The following is a 24,094-nucleotide window of genomic DNA, read 5'->3' on the forward strand; positions in this document are numbered from 1 at the left end:
TCTATTTTATTATGTATGAGTATCCTTCTAAAATTTATAAGCAAGTGTTGTAATTCATAATTTGTGTTTGACTTGAGAATGAAAATATAAAAAAGAAAAAGAAAAAGAAATATTTAAATTAAAATATAATGTAAAAAGTGTGATACTATTATATCTCTTCTTTATTTTTCTTATTGTTTTATTATTTTTCCTCTGCCAAACACAAGTGAAGTGATGTAATATTACTCTTACACCCAAACAAGTGGTGAATAAAATTTATTTTTCCAAGATGATGACACCGTGGAAAACGGAAATAAGGCGGAAAAAATAAAGATACAATAGAAGTGTTTTAAGGATGGAGAAAAAAAGTTAAAATAAATGTGAAAGAAAAGTATTTTAATTATTATTAAAGGCAAAAATGTCAAAGTTATGTTTGATAAAGATATTTTATATAATTATTTTTTATTAATTGAAAAATTCGTTTAATTATTTGATAAATAAAATATTTTAATAACTCTTTTTTAAACGTTTTTCAAAACATCATCTTATAATTTTTTATACTTTATTTCACTTTTATTTTTAATATATTTATTTATTTTACTTGTTACTTTTTAAATAAATCATAATTTTATTATTTTTTTGATATTTTTTACTTTTTAATTATTTTAACAGATAATTTTATCAAATATTTTTAATCTAATAAACTAACTTTTCGTTTAGCTAGAGCTTCTAACTAATTTTCCAGCAAGTTATGCCAAATATAGCCTAAGAGAATTTACAATGATAATGTTCAATGAAAAATTAAAAGAAAAAAATATATCATACAAAAAAAGAAAAAAAAAAGGTTATGATCATTATTATTTATTACTTCACAAATTAAAGACTTCTTATCATCACTAAATACTGTGCCTTTTAGAAAAAAAATTAGACATTTAATCAAGAATGGGTAAATAAAATATGCACAACTACAACATGAAACGAGTTATGGAAATAGGATCAAATATATTAATACTCTCCAATACTAAACCAAATGCTCTCCTTCAAAAAGCTTTTTTATACTAAATTTTATTTTTTTAAGACGAATTGATAATAATAAACACATGTGTGTTGATGATTATGGTGTAGTACATTGAATCATATACATACACTCTTTATTGCATGTTTGAAAATTTGATATAAAATGACTTTTGAGATAAAAGTTATCCTATAAAAAAATCATAATTTATTTTAATTTTAATTTTATCAAGTGAATTTATATTAAAATATGGATCGCAACAATTTGAACTTAAAACATAACATATGCATTTATTTACTATTTATTTTTTAGTTTAAGAAAAAGAAAACCAAAGCAATAAAAACGAACACATTGCTTCACTGTCTCCCTCCTTGTTTCTCTAATGGGCCATCTCCTAAAGATACAAATGTTACGTTTTAATCCAAACACCAACCCAAAGCCCAGCCCTCTCTCTCTCTCTCTCTCTCTCTCAGTGCGGAAAACCGCCTTGCTTCATCACTCTTTCTCTTTCTTCTCTCACTCACTACTCACTCTCTCTGGTGTGTTGCCACGGATGACCACCACCACCATGAAATGTCAAAAACCCTTCTCACAAAACCCACCTTCCCATTAGATCCTTCCTTTCCCCTCTCCCTCTCTTAGATCTTCTTCCCTTGCATGCACCATCCATTACAATTTCCAATGGGGTTTTAGCCTCTTCGCCTTCTGGGGTTCACCTGTTTTGCGCAAAAGTGAAACCTTTGAACCCTTTCCCCAACCTGGTACCTCAGCAAGGGCGTGTTTGGATTGATTCATTTTGAGCAAAAAAAAAGGGTTTAAGAGAATAAGTTTGTATTTTTTATTTTTTTTGGAGAAATGGGTAGCTCAGGTGAGTCGAACCTGAACGGAATCGATGCGTCGGTGGGTGGGTTGGTTTGGGTCCGACGGAGAAACGGGTCGTGGTGGCCGGGTCGGATAATGGGTCTTCATGAATTGTCGGAGAGTTGCTTGGTTTCTCCGAGATCGGGTACTCCCGTTAAGCTCTTAGGTCGTGAAGATGCAAGCGTGTCAGTTCCTTCTTCTTTTTTTCTGCCTCAACTTTTTTTTAAAAAAATTTTGTTTCCATGTTTTGCTCATATTGCTGTCTGAACTTGTTTTTTTTTTTTTTAATTTTAATTATCCTTAATTGGATGGTGTTGTAGTTGTGGCTATATGATATGAATCATATGATACTAGCTTGATCATTGGATTTTTATTTACTTTTTTTTTGTTTTTTTTGGGTGCGGGGTGTTTCGGGGACAGTTTCTGATTGAAGTGCTGTTTTCACTCCAGATAATGGAATTGGGAAATTGAGATACTTGGGACAAGGTTTTCTGTAATTTTAATGTGATGGGTTTGTGCTGTGTGGACCATTATTTTTAAAGTGATTAGAGTATTATTTATAGGGTGGAATTGTTTTCTCAGCTTCTTAATTATGTGGAATTGTTTTCTCATCATATTATCGAGGGGATGCTTTTTCCTTTCTTTTTTTTCCTGAGTTGTTGGGGAATCTTGCAGCAATGGAGCGTTTTAAACCTTTAAAATAGATGATTGCTTTCTCTAGTTAAAATTGTACAAGGTGTCGAAGGTGGAAGACTGGTTAAATGTGTCAGTTACTGCTTCCTGTTAAGTGAAGCTTAGGAGTGAGTAGAACTAATTTATGTTTCTCTAAACTTATGATTGGAACTGTCTTTGTTTTTACTAATTTGTTTTGTGTCCAAAAATATGTTTCGAAATGTGTCAATTGTTTCATGCCAGCTTTCCCATTTATGTGGATAAATACGCCTATTGAGCCTTTCTGTGAATGTTTTTCTTGTGATTTTGTTTGTAGCAAGATTAGTGTGCTACTTTTGATTATAGAGGCTTATGAACTTGTTTTTCTTTTGTTACTTAAGATAAGTGGATGCAACTTGTTGGTTGTCATGACATAGTTCAAGAAATCACCTTGTGAAGTTTAGTTTTAAGTTGCTTTTTATATTTATGATTGCCTTCAAGCAATTTTGGATGAAGGTAATCAAATGGTGATTTCGGCAATTCTTATGTGGCTCTGGATACTTCATTTCGTGTTTCCAGAATGAGAAATTGAACCATATAGTCTTGTCATTCTTTGTGATACAGGGATTGGTATAATCTTGAAAAATCAAAGCGGGTAAAAGCTTTTCGCTGTGGAGAGTATAATGAATGCATTGAGAAGGCAAAGGCATCTGCTGCTAATTCAAGCAAGAAGGCAGTGAAGTATGCTCGCAGGGAAGATGCTATTCTCCATGCTCTTGAGCTAGAGAGTGCTCACCTGGACAAGGAATCATTAAGCTTATGCTCCAGATTAGATAAACCTGGTAGTGAACATGGAGGATCAGCTGGCGAATTACCCCTCATGTCTGGTGAAGACAATGAAGATGTGGCAGATGATTTGAGTGACTCTGATGACAATTCTAATGCAGCTCCAGAATTGTCTCAATCTGGTATATCTTTTGAAGAGCCTAATCACAATGGTACTTTAAAGATGCAATCTGTGCAAGGAAGGAGGAGAAGAACACCTAATGATTCAGAAGATGATGGATTTGAAGGAGTCAAGCGAATGAGAGGACTTGAGGACCTAGGCATTGGTGTAGTGTCAAAGAGAAAGGTCCAAGGTACTGGTGCAACTGAGATAGTTCAGCACATTAGTGCTTCACTCAACAATTCAACTGCAGGGAACTGTCTGGCAAATGGAACTTCTGTAAATGGTGGTAAAGGCTATTCTTCAACACTGAAAAGAAAGAGATCACAAGTGGCAAATGCTCATGAATTATTGAAAAGGAAAAATCGACACCGGCCCCTGACTAAGGTTTTGGAGAGTACAGCCATGGTGTCAGTTCCTGTCATTTGTGATCAGCTTCCCAGTTCAAGCGGTTCTCCACTATGTGGGGTAACTGATGGAAGAATTTCAGGATTAGATTCTAATGGTTCAAAGAAAACTTTTCCAACGCCAACACATAATTCAGATAGTACTGAGGCTACTTGTGAGAACGGGACTTCATTAATTGGTCATGACCATGGTAGTGATGATGCTTCCCAAATCAATCACAAAGTCAAGGAGAATGAGGCTTCTGGCTTACCAGGGCTAGTTGGCAAAGATTCTCCTGATGAACTATTTGATGTTCCATTTGTTGGGGTTTTAGGGGAGGAGAAACACACTCTGGGTATGCCACAGTATCTGAATTTCCGTAGTGTCTTCTCTTCTGTACCTGCAATGTTTACAATTGTTATCAGAATGTATTGCAGTTCATGATCCTCTCCCCCTCTCACTAATATTATTTTTCTTTCCCTTTTCATCAATATTTTAATTTTTCTTTTTGGTTTTGTGACAGATTTAGGTCTTTAGATGGGTATGTTGCATAAGTTAAATAGTTTATGTAGCATTGCTCTGATCATGAAGCTCAGTAAAAAAAGAGGGAAAATGAATGTGGATTCTGGAAGAGGCACAGTGGTCATACATTAGGATTTAATAACAGTTGAATAAGCTAGGTTGAAGCATGGTTTTATGGTTGGCTTCTTTGGAAGTAAACTATTGAGATTCACTGACTTTAAATTTTGCGCCTGAGAAAGTGGCACTCATGTTGCATAAACAATTTAATCTGAAGTGTATAACTTGTGTCCCTTCTCCATTGAGATTGTCACGTGCTTTCGTCTGGTTTTTCATGGTTATTGCTTATGTCCCATATTATGTGTACAAAACTACAAATGGATTGTTTGAAGTTGCATCATTGAGCTGTAGAGTAATTCTAAATAACCAAATATATTAATTTTATATGTGGCTGTGTTCTTTCCCTGAGGTTTGCAATCAATGCTACTGCTTCCCTATTTCCATCTGTTTATCTTTAATCAATAAAGCCCTTTTTTAACGTATTGTTGAGAGCTTTAGAATATGGTTAAGTTATGCTACAACTTTGCTTTTCTGTATGTTGTGGTTTGAAAAGATGTGGGCTGGATAATTAACGTGCACTGATGTTAATTTCTTTTGCCAGATTTCTCACCCATACTGGTTTCTTGTTCATCTGGCAAGCCTCAAGTTAGTCCATTGGGAGAACAGTCTTGTAATGCTAGTCAATGTGAAGCTGTGTCATTGAGAAATGAGAGCAAGAATGAACCAGGCTGTACCAGTTCAGTTGCTGGTCACAGTATTGTTGGCCATAGAGCAGACAAAGGTAGTTCAAAGTGGCAGTCAAAAGGAAAGAGGAATTCAAGAAATACGAGTAAAAATATAAAACATGCCTCAAGAAAATATGTGGACACAGACCGCCAATCCAGTGCATATTTTCCAGGAATAGGGAACTCGGACGGAATCTATCAGGGTGCTTGTCAAAAAGTTGATTGGAATGGCATGGGTGAACCAAATACTTCATACAACTGTACTTCTCAAGTTAACTGCAAACCTGTTGCTGAAGGTCAACTAGAAGGACTTCGGGACTTGAACAAGCATGTCAAGGTGACAACAACGGAGGCAAAGTTATTGCCTGATGGATCTCTCACACCTCAGAGATTGCTTCCTTATCGCCATTCACGCTTCACTGTTAACTCCAGATATCAAACGGCAGATTTCCCTGGAAGAAATTATTGTTCTGATGCTTCATTATATGACGTTAAGCTAGAAGTTAAATCCAGCTACCGGCCACAACATGTGCCTTTGGTTTCCCTTGTGAGTAAACTGAATGGCAAAGCCTTTATTGGACACCCTTTGGCGGTTGAGGTCATGGTTGAAGGTCATTGTGATAAAATGTTGAGTGACATTGGATGTGACTTGGAAGTTGGTGATGTCTATTGTGTAGCCAAGCCAAACTCGGTGACTGGAAGAATACATTCGAAGAATTCAACGCGATTTTCTCCTAGTAAATCTTCCAAGATGAAGAAAACCGGGCTGTTGAATAAAAAGATTCGGAAGTTGTCGTCATTGACAGGTCACAGGCAGTCAGAAGAGGAAAGAAAGGAAAAAAAGCCAGTGGTAGATAAGAAGGGTCCTGTTATTGCTTGTATTCCCCTCCAAGTAGTATTCAGTAGGATAAATGAAGCTGTGAGCGGTCAAGCACGGTCCACGCACCGTGCATTACCAACATCATCCAACCCTTGACTTGTGAGGAGTTACAACGATTGGATGGTGGTGCGGATAATTGCTTCTTTGGTAATTGGAGAGATTTTGGTTTAGTTCTGCAGACCATAATATTATCTACTTCTTTTTAACTACATGCACAGTTTGCTGCTCCCACATATTCTGCCATGAAGGTTGAATCTTCTGTACAATTTCAAGACATTTTCATGTAGAAACTAGTAGGAGGTTAAATCATCTGAGGCTTCTCTTGGCTCTGTAAATAATGTAACATTGGATGAGATGTAAAGAGGGGTGGTCTAGTATTAGGTGTTTGACCTGATATTAGGTTCTTAAAAAGTAATGGATTAGGATGTTACGGAGGTTCAATAACTACATTTTATACTCATGTTGGATTTGGACTCGATTGTTTATGTCGAAGTCACCTCCTAAAACAAAGAAAAATGCAATTATGAGAACATTTGGATCAATCCCCATTTCAATTTATTGTGTTTGTATGGAAACTTGTTATGCCATCAATACATATCCGGTTGCTCATATTATTAGCATTTTTCTGTGTATGCTTATTCTATATTCTACTATATTCTTTATTGTGGATGTTATATCATTAGCATAAAAACAATAAAACTTCTGTTGGCTTATATTTTTGTTTTTTTACTTTTATTGATTTTTTTTTGGTACAAGGGAAAATAAATGTTTTATTGAATAAAATCTTGCTGTGAAGAACTTAAATTTGAAGAATTAAAAAACTGTAGCAACTAATTACAAGCAATTAAAACTAGGATGATAAAAATACACAGAATTAAATATAAAGATAAATTCCAATTAAGCTAAAAAAAAGAATATTTACAAGTGATGATAACAACCCTAAAAGATAGAACCATTATGACAAATGGATAAATATGAACAGAGTAATCCTTGTAGTATCACTTGAATCCCTCCCTCTTCTCCTCCTTTGTTAGAAAATAAAAATAAAATAAAAGAAATAAATGAGAAGAAAATAGAAAGTCTTAAACTAAATAACAAAATAATAATAGAAAAATAACTTCAGTTGACATAACATGAATCAACAATGCAATATATCATTCAATAAGCACAGAGGAAAATAATTTAAGGGAAAATTTTTTAATTAGTCTAGGTTGAAGCGTGCAAACGGTATCCTTAGAGAGAAGATGTCCTTGCACGGGTAGAAAAATTTGATTGTGTTCCTCTACCAAGATAGACAACCCATTGGTTCTGATAGTGTGCAACGAAAGGATTTCCAAACTTTCTGAACACATATGCACTTGCTCTCAAAAATAATTTTTTATAAAAAAAAGCAAATTATATATATATATATATATATATATGTATATATATATATATATATATATATATGCATAGATCAAAACAAACAAACGTAACAAATACATAACAACCTACGTTGACCCGCTCAAAACCAAATCTTAAAAAAGATAGGGAATCTAATTTTACATAATAGATCTTAAAATAAATAGTTTATTTTATAAAAACAGAATTAATATGAGTAATATATTTTTATGAATTTAAAATTTTAAAACAAATATTTACTAGCATTCCTCACGTAATTTAAAATTTTACTTTTTTTAAAAATAATTTGTATAGAAACATAAAAGAAAAACATGTGATATTGTATTTTGATATAAGGAACTTTCCAGGTTTAAACCTTATGCCTAGTGTTTATGAACTTCCACATGAGAAAAAATGTAGTGACTTAATTGTCTTAACTACATCTTCTTTAATTGGACTTTAGTACACAACTCTTACAATATTGGTGTTCATTTAGGTTCTAATTAGGTGGTAGTGTGTTACACGATCTTGCACGTGTATCTTGTTTCATGAGTGTCACTTAGAGATTGACCCATATCTCACAATGGCGGCCTCACCACCACACTCACTAGTTGAATCCTCAAAGAGTAGTTTGTGACCCTATCCTTACAATAATTGTCATCATATTCATTAAGAGGTACTTTTTTTACCAAAAAATACACATATATAAATATCTCAACCTTGATATTGTCGCAATTTATAGTACACCTCATCATAGGAATGAGAAACAAAACAACTCTGTAAAAATTTATTTTTGTGTACTTTAGTCAACAAGCAATTTCGTTGTTACCTGTTGAACTCCATTCATGGGATCACCAATCACACGGAGACATGGGTATCCATTGTTGTAACTAAATAATGGGCTCTAGTCTCATTTTCCCTAACGACTTAAGTACTTGTTGGCACGGCAACTCTTTTGTAAGCGGATCCACAATATTATTTTTTGACCTTCCTAATGTACCAACTGCATAAGCAAAGTCAGGACTAGATAAGTCTGTCAAATGCAACAAAGAACCAATAATTTGAGAATATTTATGTGAAGAAATTCCTTTATTCAAATTTTTCTTTAACTTAATGGATGAGTCATAAGGAGTAGAAATATGTTTCACATCAAAATAATTAAACTTCTTCAATAGTCTTTTCAACATAGTGTGATTAGGTTAAAATTATGTCATCATTTTTCTTTATAAGTTTAATACCCAAAATCACATCTACAGGACCAAGGTCCTACATATTAAAATTACTAAACAAGAAAGACTACACATCATTTATGAAATGCATATTACTACCTAATATCAATATGTCATCCACATACAAAGATTTAACAACCAAGAATCTATAAATAGTACTATGCAAAGAATATCCAACAAAAACATAATCAACAATTTTTTGTCCAAATTTTCTTTTCTTATTAATAGGGATGTTAACATTTACTAGACACCCCTACACTTTAAGATAATTCATATTTGTTTCTCTTTTTCTCCATAGTTCATAAGGGGTTTTTTTAAAAGAATTTATAAGGTGTCATATTAAGAATATGACATGCAAAATATAAAGCTTCATCTAAATATTCATTTTATTGTTTTGTGTGACGTATTTTCACATGTTTATTTTTTTTTAGCAAGAAGCTACATATATAGAGGCAACTAGTCACCAACATGTAATAACAAAATACTTGCAGTAAAAGATATCTTCCTAATTTTAAAGACTTGTAACGTTCACACAAGAATTTGACCAAGTAAAAGATATCTTCCTAACATAAGAATGAAAGTAGTGGAATGTTTTTAATTTTTCCACTGAAACTAATTCTAAAAGCATTTTATCCTTAAAAAACATAATTGTTAAAGAAAATATATTTTAATTTTAAATTTTAAATTATAAGAAAATATTTTTCAACAATCTTCCACTAATTTAAAATTTAAAAAAATGATATAATATAATAAAAATATTTTCAATGGAACATAATACATTATGTTTTCATCCATTAATTTTCCAAATTTATTAGGGATTTAATCATATCCATTACAAACATTTTGATAAAAGAGACTACTACAATAGACAAGACTATATAAGAATAAAATAGTTTCCTCACTAAAACGGTTAGAAAATTAAATTAAAATAAGCTAAATAACGAAACAAGCTACGTGTGACCGTTCGTTCCAATGATAAAAACAAACATTTGTAGCAACCTGGCCCATTCAAAACAAAATATTAGAAAAGATAAGAAATCTAATTTTTACGTAAGAATTCTAAAACAAATTATTTATCTTATAAAAACAGAATTAAGATGAGTAATATATTTTTATAAATTTTAAAATATAAAACAAATATTTACTAACATCCTTCGCTTCAGTTGTATATTTTAAGAAAAATATTTAATTAAAAAAGAAAGCATGTTTACCTCAAAAGGATTTCTCTTTTGCATCTCAATATTAAATTTTAAATAGAAAATATAATTAATATGACATTTATTTGAAGTTTGAACCATCATTTTTTTATAAACAATTTTCTGTCATAGATATTAACACATGTTTGTATTTGCTTAAAATTTAAGAGATTTTTATTTTACTTTTTTTGAATTTAATCAACAATTTTTTAATATATTTTATAAAAATAAATTAATTCTAATAGAATAAATCACTTCTCATAAAAAAAGAATAAATTACTTCAAAATATATTCGATGAGAAATCATCCATGTTTATTACTTTATTTATTTATTACTAAAAGAAATAATTAAGGCTGAGAATTTGTTTAAATTATCTGTCTTTGTTCATTCTTATTTCTTTATTGTTTCGTATTTTATAGTTAAGCTACGTATCTATCAGTTTAGATTTAAAATATTTTTTATTTTAACTTTTTAAAGAAATTATAAAAAATATTATACTCCAGAACACGGATCTTGTTTTCGGATAAATGGGTCGAACTTCCCGAACCCGGTTTATTCAATTTGATAAATTAGGGTTTCTTCACTGTCCTATATATACAAAGCCTAACGCAAAACCCTAGTTTTGTCTTGCAGGCGAAGAGATGGCCACCGTTCCAGGGCAGCTCGTGTGGGAGATCGTCAAGAAAAACAATTCCTTCTTGGTCAAGCAGTTTGGAAGGGGCACCCAGAGCGTCGAATTCAGCAGAGAGAGCAACAATCTCTACAACCTCAATTCGTTCAAGTACTCTGGTGTGTCATCACTCCAATTTTTTTTTTATTGTTTTTTTTTGAGAAAAAATTGGATTTTGTTTTAATTGTTGAAAATGGGTACAGACTAATTCTTTTGATGATATTGAGTCAGAATATTTGAGGTTGAATTACCGGGCCAGAACTTGGGTTGATAGATATTGAATTTTTTTAATTTTTTTTAATGATAATGTGTTTATCTAATGATCTCAGATTTGGCTTTATCTGAGAAACATTTTATGGATTGGATCAATGTGTTTCGATGGTTTGTGGCTGAATGTCTTATTTTACTGTTTATGGGTAGGTTTGGCAAACAAGAAAACTGTTACTGTTCAGCCTGAGGGCAAAGATCAGGCTGTGTTGTTGGCTACAACCAAGACAAAGAAGCAAAACAAGCCCGCTGCATTGCTCCACAAATCTGTGATGAAGAAGGAGTTCAGGAGGATGGCAAAAGCTGTTGAAAACCAGGTAATTTTAAATAAAAATCATTATTCCTTGGAGGTTAGATTTGTGATGTATGTTAATGGTGTATCATGTATGATATTCTTGTTCTAACTTCTTAGAGTTTGACATTGGTATTTCAAATATCTATTTCTGTTTGGTTTATTTTTCTTTAAGGACGACTAATCTGGTTTAAATCTTGTTTGCTGTAAGAGTGTTAGTTGCTATAGATAAAAGTCAAACTGAACTTGTTCATATTATCCTGCAAAGTGATATTGATAGCAGTCCTTTGACTTGTATTTGACGTTTACCCTTATGTCAGTGACTGAACTGTCCCCAGCTGGCAAATTTGTATCATTTTCATAATGAAAAGAAATTTTATGTTATTATTGTTCTTGGGTCTGTTGAAGTTACCTTGCCTACTTGTTTTCGATTTTGTGATTGTTGTGTCTTTGTTGGGGGATATTGTGCTTGAAAAAATCTGTTTGGGCTTTTGCCAGCAAGGCTCAGCTGCGGTGATGAGGCTCTAACATATAAGAAGAATCCTTTTTTTGGGTTTCTTCAATGAAATATACATGTTACGCTTGGCTTCTGAGCTTCTATCACGGGTTCCTTCCTGATGCTATTAATATAGGAAAGTTTTATGTTTCTTTCCTATGCTTGTTAATCATTCTCTGATGTCAGCATCCAAAATTTCTTATGATATTAGTATTGTTTGGTCTTGGTCTGAATTTCTCCAAATATTTTTGCTTGAACCTATGAATTCCCAAGAGTAAGCCTACTGAGTTTTGCATGGACAGTACATGGTTCTTTAGTTTTAATCTGTAATAATTTTCTTCATATGTTCCAATAGCCCAACATTTCCAACTTAATGCTTGTTCATTTGTTTTGAATTGTGGTGCTGTTACCTCATTATACCCCAAATTTCCAACTTTACCTGAGTCCCTTTTCCTAATGATGCAATGTGCTTCAGGTGGCCAAAAATTACTACAGGCCTGATCTCAAGAAGGCTGCCCTTGCAAGGTTGAGTGCTGTTCACAGAAGCCTCAAAGTTGCCAAGTCTGGTGTCAAGAAGAGGAATAGACAGGGCGTGAGAGTCGCTGGTAGGAAGTGAAAGGGAATTGAGAAAGAATCTGCTGTTCAATCTTCGTTTTTGCCCTCTCTTTCGTGTTTTTAGAACTCCAATCTAGATTTCTCGAGTTTGTTTTGCAATGCAGTTATTTATTAAGTATTCAATATGAAAACTTGAACTACCATGTTATAGATTTCACCTTGATTTGTGTCTCGGTATATTCGCCTCATGATTGTTGCTTTAAAAGTCGCTCTTCCGACAAAATAGCTGGCTATTATTGCCTCAAAGGAGGGATATGATTAGTGTGTTTAGCATTGAAACCCTCGATTTAAAAGATATTTTTATTTCTATTTTTCTTTTATCATCCTATCATAATGAACGTAGTTGTGTAGAACTCGAAAGTTGAAACAATAGTTGATGCGAGGATTGGGGGTTTGAAACATGTTAAGCACAGTTGCATAAATGTTCGCACTAAACAAAGAAGCCTCCTGTATTAACAATTTGCCATTTTGGTCCAGTGAAAAGTAATATTTTTAAATTACAAGAGAAAATGGCAAATATTTGAAGTTGTAGCATCACTCAATGTGAAGGTTGATAAAATAGATTGCACACCTCTTAATATAAAGCTTGAAAATAGATTAACATTAGAAAGATTAAAAAACATCAATTGATGAGTTACATTCTTTGACACGCCACCTTGTACGTAAAACACGGCATTGTTACGTAGGTTGAATCGCATGGCTTAAACAAGTTTCGGAATGCAATTAGTCCTAAGTCCCAGTTAGTAACGGAAATGGATTACCTACGTTCACGCATGGACCATGATGATTGTAATTGTCTTACTCTGTGAATTTGTGCTTCCTTCGACTCCAGAATCAGCAACTAGTAACTAGCTAATTCAGAAGTTTCGGACTTTGGTTCCAAGGGTATGATTGGGTAGGACATGTTGTAAAGGTAATTTGCCTGGTACAAGTGATCACATAACTGAGGTAAATGCAGAGGTTTTTTTTACTATTTAGCATATAACCAACGGTACCTAGAAGCTTGAAAATTACCTTAGTTACAATTGTGTGGCTAATTGTTAATGTTATATATGGTGATGTGTTGTTATTGGTAACAACATTTGGTGCTGTTATGATTGGGCCTGATGGTTGACTGGCTTGTCCATGCGTGACCATCACGATAATCTTAAACCGTTTGAGGCTTAATGTTTAATTTTTTTTTTTATTACAAATCAATTATTATTTTTTAAAAATCTCTTTTCTACTTTACAATGCAAGTTTGGCTTATACCAAAAAATAGAAATGCTTGTTTTGAATCAAGAGGCCTCTCAAATCCAACCACCGAGGAATTTGATACGCTTTAGCTTCTCGTTACAAAATTTGCAAATAATCAAACTGCCTATTATTCTTCGAATTATTTCTTCATAGTTAAGTTAACGCGGTCTCTACTATTAGTACATAAAATTTCCTCATTAATATTGTCATTTGTGGGTTCGTATAGAAGAAAGGACTATATCAAATTTTGAAGTGTAATTACTATTCTATTCCTATGGATACCAACCTTTGTAGTTTGTACCATTTATTATATTCAATACCACTATGTTCATCCTATACACAAAATAAACATATTGTATTTGTTTAATAATGAAATAATTACTTCTCTTCTCTCAGACAAAAGGAAAATTAAAAAAGGAAGAACCAAATTAGAAAAATTACAATTTGAATAGTACAAGGCATTAATTAAACTTGTTAAGGAATCCTTCCTAAAAAGTGTTGACAAAGTCTAAAGTCAATGAAAGCATATTATTACACGCATTGGAGTACCATGTTACTTGTCTTGGTGTAATTCATTAGCCTTATAAAAGAGTTAGATACAATACACAGTTTCATAATTCGTTTGGTACTTACTGTACCACATTTTCTTTCACAAACTATTCTGGCTGCTGATCACACAGCAGCCATGTCTGTAAAGAAATCTGAGTCTCTCAATGGCAGCAATGCGGTTGCCAAGCTTAAGGGCCAGAAACCTTCAAAACGGAGGCATTTCGAACGCTGTTTCTCTTCAGTTGAATTGACTATGGAGCCAGGGAAGCAGCTGAAGGACATGGATTCCAACAAGTTGAAGGCTGAGATCAAGAGGTGGGCTAAGGCTGTTGTTGCATATGCACGCCAAGTCAGTGGCCGTTTTGGAAAGTCTCAAGGCTAAGTTACAAATTTATGTATGAGTATTACCCCCACACTTTAAAATTTCTGGATCTGTCACTTATCACAGACATGATCTTGGATTTGGTTGATGGAAGAAATGTTGGTGGAGTTTGAAAATTTGAGCTTTACATCAAATGGTTTTTAGCCTTGAGAATTTGTTCATAGATGTTAAAGCGGTGGCTGTATATTTGTTGTGAGAAGCAAGGTGAATCAAATAATTGTGTGTTGGGATATCCATTTGTATTGACAGGAATCATGCCTTGTCTATTTGGAGGTAGAATGCCAAATTTCAATACATTTAAATTTCACAAAGTAATATTGTAAATATAATCTGGAATTGGAAAGTACTATTTCTTTTGTCTCCATTGAACTGCTAAGTGCCTAATTATACTGTGAAGCGTGAAATTTGTACAAATTCTACAGCACGTGATCTTCTTAGCTTGTGTCTTGTTTTCCCTTGTGTTTCCATGGAATCGTTAACAGTTAAACTATATCGTATTTGTATATTGAATTTTCATAAATTCTATGTCCAATAGATATACTGTTACCATTTTTTGTATAGCTGCTTTCTGAAATGGATAGTTATACAAGAATATAGACACCAGTAACACGATTTCCTTATAAATATATAAGAAATGCAAGTTGCTAACACCAAAGGAAAAGCAATTGGGGGTTAGGAAATAGGAAATATTAGGGTTCACTTATTTCTGTTCACTTGCAATTTCCAAAATTGTCATCTGTTTTCAAATATTTGTACCAGAAACATTGTCAACATTTTTTTTCTCTTCGTTTTCTCTATTTCCTATAGATTTACAAGAAGGTAACAGTTTTGTAATTCAAAGGTAACAGATAATAATGAAAACAATCTAAATGTGTCCTAGTCAAATCATTGAATAGCTTTATAGTCTTTTTCACAGCATATCAACTTTCGTGAGCCAAACTTATATCTTTTGGACAAGTCAATACTCAATACATGAGATTGGTCTGTGCAATTTATATTTTCAGGTAGCCACCACAGCTGTGTTGTCAATTGTCATTCACTACCTTTGGTCATTCCTCAAGTTCTTCATCAAACAACTATAATGAAATTTAAATGCCTCAAAAAGATACCATCCTTGTTTCACTGACTTCTCGACAAAACTTGTAGTAGTTAGCAATTTTCATATGTACAATTTAAAAGGGAGAACACTAACTGTAGGGTTGTATGAACTATCTTATCAGCACAGGGGAGGGAAGACAAACAGGTCAACCAAAGCAAAATCCCTTCTTAATATACAATTCAGCCATGGATAGCTGAGATAACAGAAAGACAATCCAGCATAAGCTTTCTTTCCCTCGTGTTGATCTGGCAATGAAGTAAACAATAAGCTGGAAAGGCATCAGTCCAATTTTTTCTCCTCTCTAAAAGTCTTGACTCCTCCGGAAATAGTCCTTAAAAGCTTCTTAGAACACATATCCTGTGCCTGTGTAGTGTGTTTTGCACGGTTGGCTCTTACCCAAGCAGGTTCCTTCAAAGAAAACAGTACCATAGCCTGTCATAATCTCTCATAAAGCATCTTTGAAATGGAAGAATGATAGTGGATGGGAAGCAAAACAATCACCTCAGGAATGAAGCGAGAGAAACCGAACTTAGTCAACAAGAGGACATGCTCCATGATTAAAATTGCTGCAAGTCCAGGCTCTATTTTCCATTTTCCCTCCTCATCATATAGCCATGCTAAAAGAGCACAGTTGGTGCATATAGACATCAGTATAAGAAACTGCAAAATGAAAAATGTTCTCAAATTAGAGTTGTATACAAATCAAGTGTATAATTCATGGTGTAGATATCTTCCATATAGTTGGTTATTTGGTGAACATGTTTTCCAATTTATAATTAATCTGAAGTGGATTATCAAAAATAATTGACAAGCACCTTCCAAAGTCTGTATATATAAATAAATACCTGAAATATGTTAAGCCAGGCTCCTACTGTTGCAGCGGCACGAGGAACAGGCCGCCTCAAAATTACTAGCAGCTTCAATGCATCTGTCCTGATCTCCATAAGGTTGTTCTGACCAAGTAAGTTGTCAACGATGTAATATTTTATAAAAGCCCAAAATGAATTAAAGAGCATTTATAGCAATAGTGAAGGCAAGCAAAAGCAAGTGCAAAAAAGGGAGGTAGATAAAAGCATTTATACCACAGCAGCAAAAGCAAATGCAGGTGGGAATGCGCAAGCAAACATCAAAATCATTCCAAACTGCAAGGCCAATTCTAAGAAATCTGCGAAACAGGATAGGACAATGTCAGTCTTGGGACGCTTCTCGAACATGATGAGAAATCAAGCCTTTTTAGTTTTTCCAGAATAGATTCTCTGAACAACTGCAATCTAGACCTACTTTAGATGGGGTTCACTTTAAAACTATCTCTCAAGGGCAAAGTGACCAGCTGATTACCCCTTTCTCTGATCAAGAGATTAAAGAAGCAGTGTGGGGCTGTGGAGGGGACAAATGCCCTGGGCCTGATGGTTTAAACTTTAATTTTATCAAACACTTCTGGGATGTCCTGAATCCAGAGTTCAGGAGATTTGTGGATGAGTTCTATGCCCATGGAAGCTTCCCTAGGGGCAGCAATGCTTCCTTTGTGGCCTTAATCCCCAAAATAAATCATCCGCAATCCTTCAATGATTACAGACCTATATCTTTGATAGGCTGCATGTATAAAGTGATAGCTAAGCTGCTGTCTAATAGACTAAGGTCTGTTATGGATGATATCATTGATGAAAGACAGTCAGCTTTTATCAAGGGAAGACATATTCTTCACGGCATTTTGATCCTTAACGAGGTGGTGGAGGAAGCAAAGAGAAGTAACAAGCCAGCAATGATCTTCAAGGTTGATTTTGAAAAGGCTTACGACTCTGTTTCTTGGTCCTTCTTGGACTATATGATGTCTAGGTTGGGGTTCTGCCAAAAATGGAGGAATTGGATATCATCTTGCCTTCAATCAGCAACCATTTCAGTCTTGATTAATGGTAGCCCATCTAAGGAATTCAGCCCAACGAGAGGCTTGAGACAAGGGGACCCTTTAGCCCCCTTGCTTTTTAACATAGTCGGAGAAGGTCTCACTGGTATGATGAGGGAAGCAGCACAGAAAAATCTCTACAGAAGCTACTTAGTTGGGAAGAGGAAGGAACCTATTAATATATTGCAATATGCGGACGACACTGTTTTTGTGGGTGAGGTTGCTTGGGAGAATGTTTCTGCTGTAAAGGCTCTCCTCAGAGGCTTTGAAATGGCTTCTGGCTTAAAGATTAATTTCACGAAAAGCCAATTTGGGATAATTGGTGGAGGAGCTAACTGGGGTGTGGAAGCAGCTCATACTCTGAACTGTGGTCAAATGGACCATCCTTTTCTATACCTAGGCATCCCTATTGGTGCCAACCCCTCAAGTCTGATGGTGTGGGAGCCTCTCATCAATAGGTTCAAATCTAGATTATCCAAATGGGCCAGCAAAGATATATCTATGGGAGGGAAGCTCACTTTAATCAATTCTGTCTTGAATGCCCTCCCAATTTACCTCCTCTCTTTTTTTAAGATACCTCAAAGGGTAGTCCAAAGTCTCATTTCCTTACAAAGAAATTTCCTGTGGGGTGGTGACAATACCCATCATAAAATCCCTTGGGTGAAATGGGAGGATATTTGTCAGCCCAAGCATGAGGGGGGTTTGGGTGTAAAGGATATTTCGAAATTTAACACAACTCTAATGGGAAGGTGGATTTGGGCCTTTGCCTCTGGTCAGCAGCAACTCTGGGTCAGAGTCCTAAAATCTAAATATGGGGATTGGTCAGAGTTCCAGCTTCAGTCTAACAAGAGGGGTCATTCTCACTGGTGGAGGGATATTAGAAAGATTTACCAGCAGTCGGATCCTAATATTTTCAGTCAGAATATGACTTGGAAGGTTGGGAGTGGGGAAAGTATCAAATTTTGGACAGATAGGTGGCTTGGGGCAGATTACACTCTCGAGCAAAAGTATAATCAGCTTTTTCGGATTAGTAGACAGCAAAGCTCCTTCATCTCAAGCATGGGCAACTTCATTAATGATAGTTGGGAGTGGGACCTCAGGTGGAGGAGAAATCTTTTCGATCATGAAAATGATATAGCTGTGCAGTTCATGGAGGAAATAAGCTCCATTCCTATTCAGAGGAATAGTAAAGACTCTATGGTGTGGTTAGCTGAACCCCATGGTCACTACACTACTAAATCAGCTTACAATGTCTGCACTAACCTCAATACAGCAAACACAGATGGGAAGATATATAAGCAAATCTGGAAATTGAAAATTTCCCCTCGGGCAACAGTTTTCTGTTGGAGACTCCTTAAAAATAGACTCCCCACCAAGGAAAATCTCCTAAGATGAGACATTAATATCCAGGACCAAAACTGTCCTTTGTGTGGTACTGCTCTGGAGGATGTGGCTCACCTTTTCTTCAATTGTAATTTGACAAAAGGTTTATGGTGGGAATCCATGAGATGGATCCGGGTAGTAGGCCCCCTGCCAAGTCATCCAAAGTGCCACTTTACTCAATTCTGTGAAGGCTTTGGGGATCCTGTAAATCAGGATATTAGGGGTGGTTGGTGGATTGCCTTGACTAGTTCTATTTGGCACCATAGAAACAATCTGATTTTCCAAGGAAGCCCGTTCGACCCCTATAAAGTCATGGATCATGCCATTTACCTTCTTTGGTCCTGTTTCAAGGTTAAAGATAAAGATTTCAATACTAGCTTCACCCACTGGTCTTCCAATATTTCGAAGTTCTTTGGATAGATTTGATGGGTTTCCTTAATCTCATGGTTTAGGATGGGTTTTTTGGAGGGCAGCACTCTGGTGCTTTGTATCTATCTCTAGTACCACTGGTACTAGTTTTTCTACTATTAATAATATATATATCTTTTGCCTTCCAAAAAAAAAAAAACACATGTATATCTAAATGAAACTACTTATATTCCATATGTTCAAGAATTAATTAAAAATCATATACAATTTAAAAGTATAATGAATTTGGAAGTACCATCAAATAGCCCATCTTCAAGCTCCTCACCAATGCTAGCAGAGTAAGAGGGCTTCAGGTATTCTTTCTCTACTCTAGAACTAAACTGGAACTTTTCTCTTGCTTCTCCTTTCTCATTCTTCTTGTGTCTTGAGAAATAAAAGATAAATTAGCTATTGTATATTGGTAACAGGTAACATGGTTAACAAAATAAACCCAGCATAGTCCATGTCCAAGGGGATGAAGAGGCTTACCGAACCCTGTACTTTTTATAGCTATACTTGAGATAAGGCAATGAATTTTCCACCAGGTTTTCCAACACCTGGAAAGATGTTTTCTTTTACTCCACTATTTTAAAGGAAAAGCCCCAAACTAAAGAAAGGGAGAAAAGAAGAAAAGTAACGGGTAAATGGGAGAAGGGAAAGACAAAGATAACACGAGAAAACTTTCTCTGCAACCTCAGAAAGAAGGAGCCGCTGAATCAACACTTGGCGAAGAGTTGAAAAATTACGATGCAACAAGGCATGATAAAAGATTCCAATGTATGTCTGCATGAAGTACAGACCAAACACCTGCGAGAGAAAGTAAACCCCTAGGTTCAACGTTTAGGATAAGGTGAAAAAAAGCAACATGGTACCTATCAATCCGCGCCATTACCTTGTAGACCAAGCTATCAGCCCGTTTTTCTGTGTTCTCATTGTTTTCATTCATGATAAGTTTGACAGACACCTTGCCACCAATCTTGGTAATATACTGAATGGCGAAAAGGTAAATAGCAGTGAGCCCAAACCTGAAACCCAACATTAAATAAGAGTGACATTAATGAAGTATCGGTCTCAACCAAATATAAGAATTTATATGACTAACAAAAGATACCAATTAGCATCAAATTACAGATTATTTAGTAGAGACAAGCTAGTGCCTTCCTAATGGGATCTAAATCCACAAGTTCAAAGTTATTTTGATGGTAACAAAAAATGCCATTCATGAGTTTTATGTGGATGGCTAAGAAGCTTGTGGGACTGATGAAGAACAAAATGAATCTCAATTTCATGTTCTTATTCACAGATACAACAGAGAAAAAACTCCACATTGACATGTACGAATCATGGGATAAATTGCATTTAGAAAAAACACAATCAACAGAGAAGATAAGAAGTATTGAAAGAGAAATAGTATAAAAAAACTAGCGTACCCCATTGCCCAGAGGCTCTTCGCTATGCGAAGGTATGGAGGAGGGATGTTGTACGCAGCCTTTCCCTTGCATATGCAAAGAGGCTGTTTCCGGATTCGAACCCATGACCAACAAGTCACCAAGGCACAACTTTACCGCTGCACCAGGGCTCGCCCTCTTGAAGGAGTAGAACTTTTTAGTTTGACAGACACAAAACTAAAGTAGGGTAATTGCTACTACAGAATCAAAGAGGAGAAATTGAAAGCCAAAGGGGCTGACATATAAAACAAAGCCCTTCAGAAAGGTTGAGAACACCATCTCAGTAAAGATGTGAGAATAAATGTTGCAAGAACTAATAGTTATACGAAAACAATGGGAGATCCTTTAGTTGAGACAAAAGAATGAAAGAAAAAAATAGAATAATTGGAATAAGAGAATAATCCAGAGAAAGAAATTCCAAAAATAAAAATAACAGAATATTCAATTAACACTAACAAGTAGAAGCACAGAAAAAAATGATACGTAGTCTTACTTAATTATATCAGAATCAAGAACTTCATAAAGATGAGCATATGCCAACTCAAATGGTAACTGGAGGCATATAATGCTGAAGATAATGATAGCATCATTTCTGAATCGCATAAGACGCCCAAGCCACTCATGTCTCTGGAATATTTCCTTCTCTTTAGCTCTATCAGTCTCAAATACTTTCATGAGTTCCATTGGGGGCTGCCAGGAGCTGGACTTCCTGCCTGAAATCTTGTATCCTTGGTCAACTGCAACTATAGAACTAATAGGCCATCTGCAACACCAAAACACGAGAGAGAAAAAGATGTGAAGAGGGAAGAATCTCAGCAAGCAAATGCGTCAAGTGATTGCACTGATCCCAAAAGAAGTAAAAAAGTATAACATTACCTGGCTAAAAGTGCCGAATTTTTACGTTTCCAGAACTGAGAAAACATTATAGCCCAAAGTATCACCATGATGAAGAAAATAGGAAGCACGACTAATTTCAATGACCTAAAGTGTAATAAGAAGTCATAAAACCACTTAACTAGATGCAAAACTAAAGAAGTGGTAGCATAAACACCGATAGATTCACTCACCCAAAGTCTATCAATTGCAAAGTAAGCCCAAATGCAGCAGGGAAGAGCATCCACCGTGTGAACATTCCAAGAAAAGCAAAATAAATTGCAATCTGCAGATTATTCATTCCTTCATTGGATAAGGAGAATGGAATACATCATTTTCATATAATGTTATAAAGCTCAGAGTCATAGTCAAACAAACCTTTGCCCCATAATATGAATAAATCTCATCGATTGGCTGACTAGTGAAGTCCCACCATTGAAGTGCCCAACTTCTAAGAAGTTTCTTTCTCTTCTTTTCATCTATCAACCAAAAGCAATATTAGTTCAGGCTTCAAGTCACACTAATCTAGAGAAAAATTGATGGCACATGTGAGTAAAAACACCATGCAAAGGAAAGACTTGCTTAACAATTTCCAATGATTCCAATTTCAGAAGCAGATTCTCCCCAATTTCCCAATGGATTTCTTTTCCATCAAATTTAAGGGTTTTTACCGACTTGCTGTTGTTTACCTGCAAATTCAATTACAAGAGAACCAAAATGTTAAGACATGTCAAATTGTCAATAGGAGAGTTCATACAAGACTGCAATTCCATGGTAGCCATGGCCATACTAATGATAACAGCAACAAATTTAACGAACATGTCACATTTTTCGTATTCATCATCACAAGAATGCTTAATCCTAATGTTTTCTTGAACTAGAAAGCTAAGGCACCTATAATCTGAGAATCAAATAAAACAACGAGTGGCATGTGTGGAACTGGTTAACAAGCACAGCAAATTACAAAGAGGGATTTCAACTTGAAGAGACAACAGATTGCTACAGAAAAAACTCACTGTTCCATATATCAAGTGACAGTAGCACTGAAAACGCTCATACCAACTGAAAACAGAACCATCAGGCTGTTTCACAAAAGCTTCAACCTCCTCCACCTCAAATTGCAAATCCATACCTGCCATTTATTATACGACACATTAACACATACATAGGAATTGCACAACCAGTCACATGCTAGTTAGCACCATCTCACACAGTGAACTTAAATAGTAATAGGCAGAACAGATGCCCCCCTTTCGGGAATTTGAATGTACCAATAAGAGTCTGTTTCTTGATTTGTAGTTCAGCCGCAGCCCTCCCTAATGTCTCCAAAGGTGCAGCCAACTAAACAAATGGCATGTTTGTTTTAGCCACTCATCAAAAAGTTTAAATTAGACACACATAACTTATTAAATCACAAGATTTTTTTTTGATCCCTAGGAATCAAAGACAGCTATAAGGGGGTTACAATAACTTGCGCACCTGTTCAACCAACTGAGCTAGACACCCATGGTTACTAAACCACAAGATTGATATAGACCATGGAACAAAATCATAAGAAATTTCTTTTTTCAAAAAGAAAAAAAAAAAGACTGAGGTTTCCCTAGACATGCCAAAATGAAAAAAAGAAGAAAAGAAATTGTAAACTGTAAAGCATAGAATTGGATGAAAGTGACCGATACGCAATGAAACATAAGGAGTTTTAAAATATAGAGAGGAATTGTGAAAAACCTAACCTTGATGAACTCATCTGCAATGCCAATAACTCTCTCAACTACAAACCCCACCTTCTCAAACTCCTTTACAAGGACGTATGCACAGTCACATGATTCATCTTTTTCCTGAACCACTCTCCTAGGAATCACCACCCCAATTTCAAAAACAGGTTCTTCATTTCCATGCTCTTTCATCTTCAAACCCCCTGACCCAATGCACGAGGGAAATTAAAAGCCAAAAATAACAATAAATTCCCCCTTTCCCTCCTTCAACAATTCAAAGGGGCATTTGTTTTCACAAATTCAAAAGAAAGATTCAAATGGGCAGAAGAAAGATCCGTTTTGGCCAAAAGGGGTTGAAGAAAATGCCATAAAAATGAAGAATTCCGAGGAGAAAATCAAATGTGTTGGAAAAAGCTAGCACCGTCCAAAGGGTGGAAAATTAAAGACGGTGTGTTGTATGTACGTGTGGGGTCATACAAACTGGAATGACGAGAAGTTTTTGAACTTTGAATTGAATTGAAGAGATGATAAACACAAAACTAAAAAGGTGGTGGAGGGAAAAAGACAGAAAAGAAGGAAAAAACACAGGATTAGAAGAGTTTGAATTCCACGTGCATGCTTTCTACTTTTGTGCCTTTCTCTTCTTCTTTCTTTTTTTCCTTATAAAAAAACTTTACCAAAAGTATTATTATAGTAAATATTTTTTTGTCATGAAATATTTACAGATTTTTTTAATGACCAGTAATTTTTATTAAGAATCTAATCATCTGCCTTTAATTAAGTTTTTTTAATATTTATTTATAAGACAAAATAATTTTTTTAATTTAATTTCATTAAAACCCACAAATATTGGTGTAAATATTTTATATTTTATATGTAGTTACATTATTAATTAAATTAAACTTTCAAAAACTTAAATTATCATCCTA

At 34.8% G+C, this 24,094-nt stretch overlaps 4 protein-coding genes and 1 non-coding gene across 9 annotated transcripts; 4 read left to right on the forward strand and 1 right to left on the reverse strand.

Annotated features, from left to right (window-relative positions):
• Nucleotides 1-1,393: 1,393 nt before the first annotated feature.
• On the forward strand, nt 1,394-6,565 carry LOC100817435 (uncharacterized protein At1g51745). 2 transcript variants are annotated; one of them, XM_014779115.3, is made up of 3 exons: nt 1,394-2,040; nt 3,131-4,194; nt 5,020-6,565. In XM_014779115.3, exons 1-3 carry the CDS (start codon nt 1,850-1,852, stop codon nt 6,117-6,119), a joined length of 2,355 nt encoding a protein of 784 aa, XP_014634601.3. In that variant the 5' UTR covers nt 1,394-1,849; the 3' UTR covers nt 6,120-6,565. The 2 variants fall into 2 exon arrangements, with proteins under 2 accessions (XP_014634601.3, XP_040874221.1); XM_041018287.1 differs by having other exon boundaries at nt 1,869-2,000.
• A 3,893-nt stretch (nt 6,566-10,458) lies between these two features.
• LOC100306153 (uncharacterized) lies at nt 10,459-12,343 on the forward strand. Its single transcript, NM_001251471.2, is given in 3 exon segments — nt 10,459-10,618; nt 10,920-11,083; nt 12,030-12,343. Coding segments are annotated over 3 exon segments (453 nt in total). The 5' UTR covers nt 10,459-10,470; the 3' UTR covers nt 12,171-12,343.
• On the forward strand, nt 11,566-11,656 carry LOC113002457 (small nucleolar RNA R24). The gene has a single exon (XR_003268019.1). It is a non-coding gene; the product is annotated as a small nucleolar RNA R24 (small nucleolar RNA).
• Nucleotides 12,344-14,007: 1,664 nt separating the features above from the next.
• Nucleotides 14,008-14,685, forward strand: LOC106799753 (uncharacterized). Its single transcript, XM_014779117.3, has one exon. The coding sequence runs from the start codon at nt 14,091-14,093 to the stop codon at nt 14,334-14,336; it is 246 nt and encodes an 81-aa protein (XP_014634603.1). The 5' UTR covers nt 14,008-14,090; the 3' UTR covers nt 14,337-14,685.
• Nucleotides 14,686-15,333: 648 nt separating this feature from the next.
• Nucleotides 15,334-23,929, reverse strand: LOC100817965 (anoctamin-like protein At1g73020). Of its 4 annotated transcripts, XM_006585476.4 has the most exons (16): nt 23,184-23,913; nt 22,722-22,791; nt 22,467-22,582; nt 22,013-22,139; nt 21,829-21,929; nt 21,645-21,736; nt 21,454-21,558; nt 21,071-21,340; nt 20,022-20,154; nt 19,823-19,936; nt 19,619-19,686; nt 19,386-19,513; nt 16,518-16,600; nt 16,281-16,388; nt 15,937-16,095; nt 15,334-15,843 (listed from the first exon to the last, which is right to left on the reverse strand). In XM_006585476.4, the coding sequence occupies exons 1-16, from the start codon at nt 23,355-23,357 to the stop codon at nt 15,715-15,717; spliced, it is 1,977 nt and encodes a 658-aa protein (XP_006585539.1). In that variant the 5' UTR covers nt 23,358-23,913; the 3' UTR covers nt 15,334-15,714. The 4 variants fall into 4 exon arrangements, with proteins under 4 accessions (XP_006585539.1, XP_006585540.1, XP_006585541.1 ...); XM_006585477.3 differs by lacking the exon at nt 22,722-22,791 and having other exon boundaries at nt 23,184-23,321; XM_006585478.4 differs by lacking the exon at nt 15,334-15,843 and having other exon boundaries at nt 15,959-16,095; nt 16,281-16,368; nt 23,184-23,929.
• Between the last annotated feature and the right edge of the window lie 165 nt (nt 23,930-24,094).

Source organism: Glycine max, chromosome 8 (assembly GCF_000004515.6).
Source record: "Glycine max cultivar Williams 82 chromosome 8, Glycine_max_v4.0, whole genome shotgun sequence".
Lineage (NCBI taxonomy): Eukaryota > Viridiplantae > Streptophyta > Magnoliopsida > Fabales > Fabaceae > Glycine > Glycine max.

Excerpts from the sequence above, each read along its gene's own strand:
- LOC106799753 (XM_014779117.3), top strand. The coding sequence starts at position 14,091 with ATGTCTGTAAAGAAATCTGAGTCTCTCAATGGCAGCAATGCGGTTGCC.
- LOC100817965 (XM_006585476.4), bottom strand. The coding sequence starts at position 23,357 with ATGAAAGAGCATGGAAATGAAGAACCTGTTTTTGAAATTGGGGTGGTG. Across the intron at positions 21,930-22,012 it reads GCAAGTCTTTCCTTTGCATG|ATGAAAAGAAGAGAAAGAAA; the intron begins GTGTTTTTACTC and ends TTTGGTTGATAG. Across the intron at positions 21,559-21,644 it reads TTGCAATTGATAGACTTTGG|GTCATTGAAATTAGTCGTGC; the intron begins GTGAGTGAATCT and ends ATTACACTTTAG.
- LOC100817435 (XM_014779115.3), top strand. The coding sequence starts at position 1,850 with ATGGGTAGCTCAGGTGAGTCGAACCTGAACGGAATCGATGCGTCGGTG. Across the intron at positions 2,041-3,130 it reads GGTCGTGAAGATGCAAGCGT|GGATTGGTATAATCTTGAAA; the intron begins GTCAGTTCCTTC and ends TTTGTGATACAG. Across the intron at positions 4,195-5,019 it reads GGAGGAGAAACACACTCTGG|ATTTCTCACCCATACTGGTT; the intron begins GTATGCCACAGT and ends TTCTTTTGCCAG.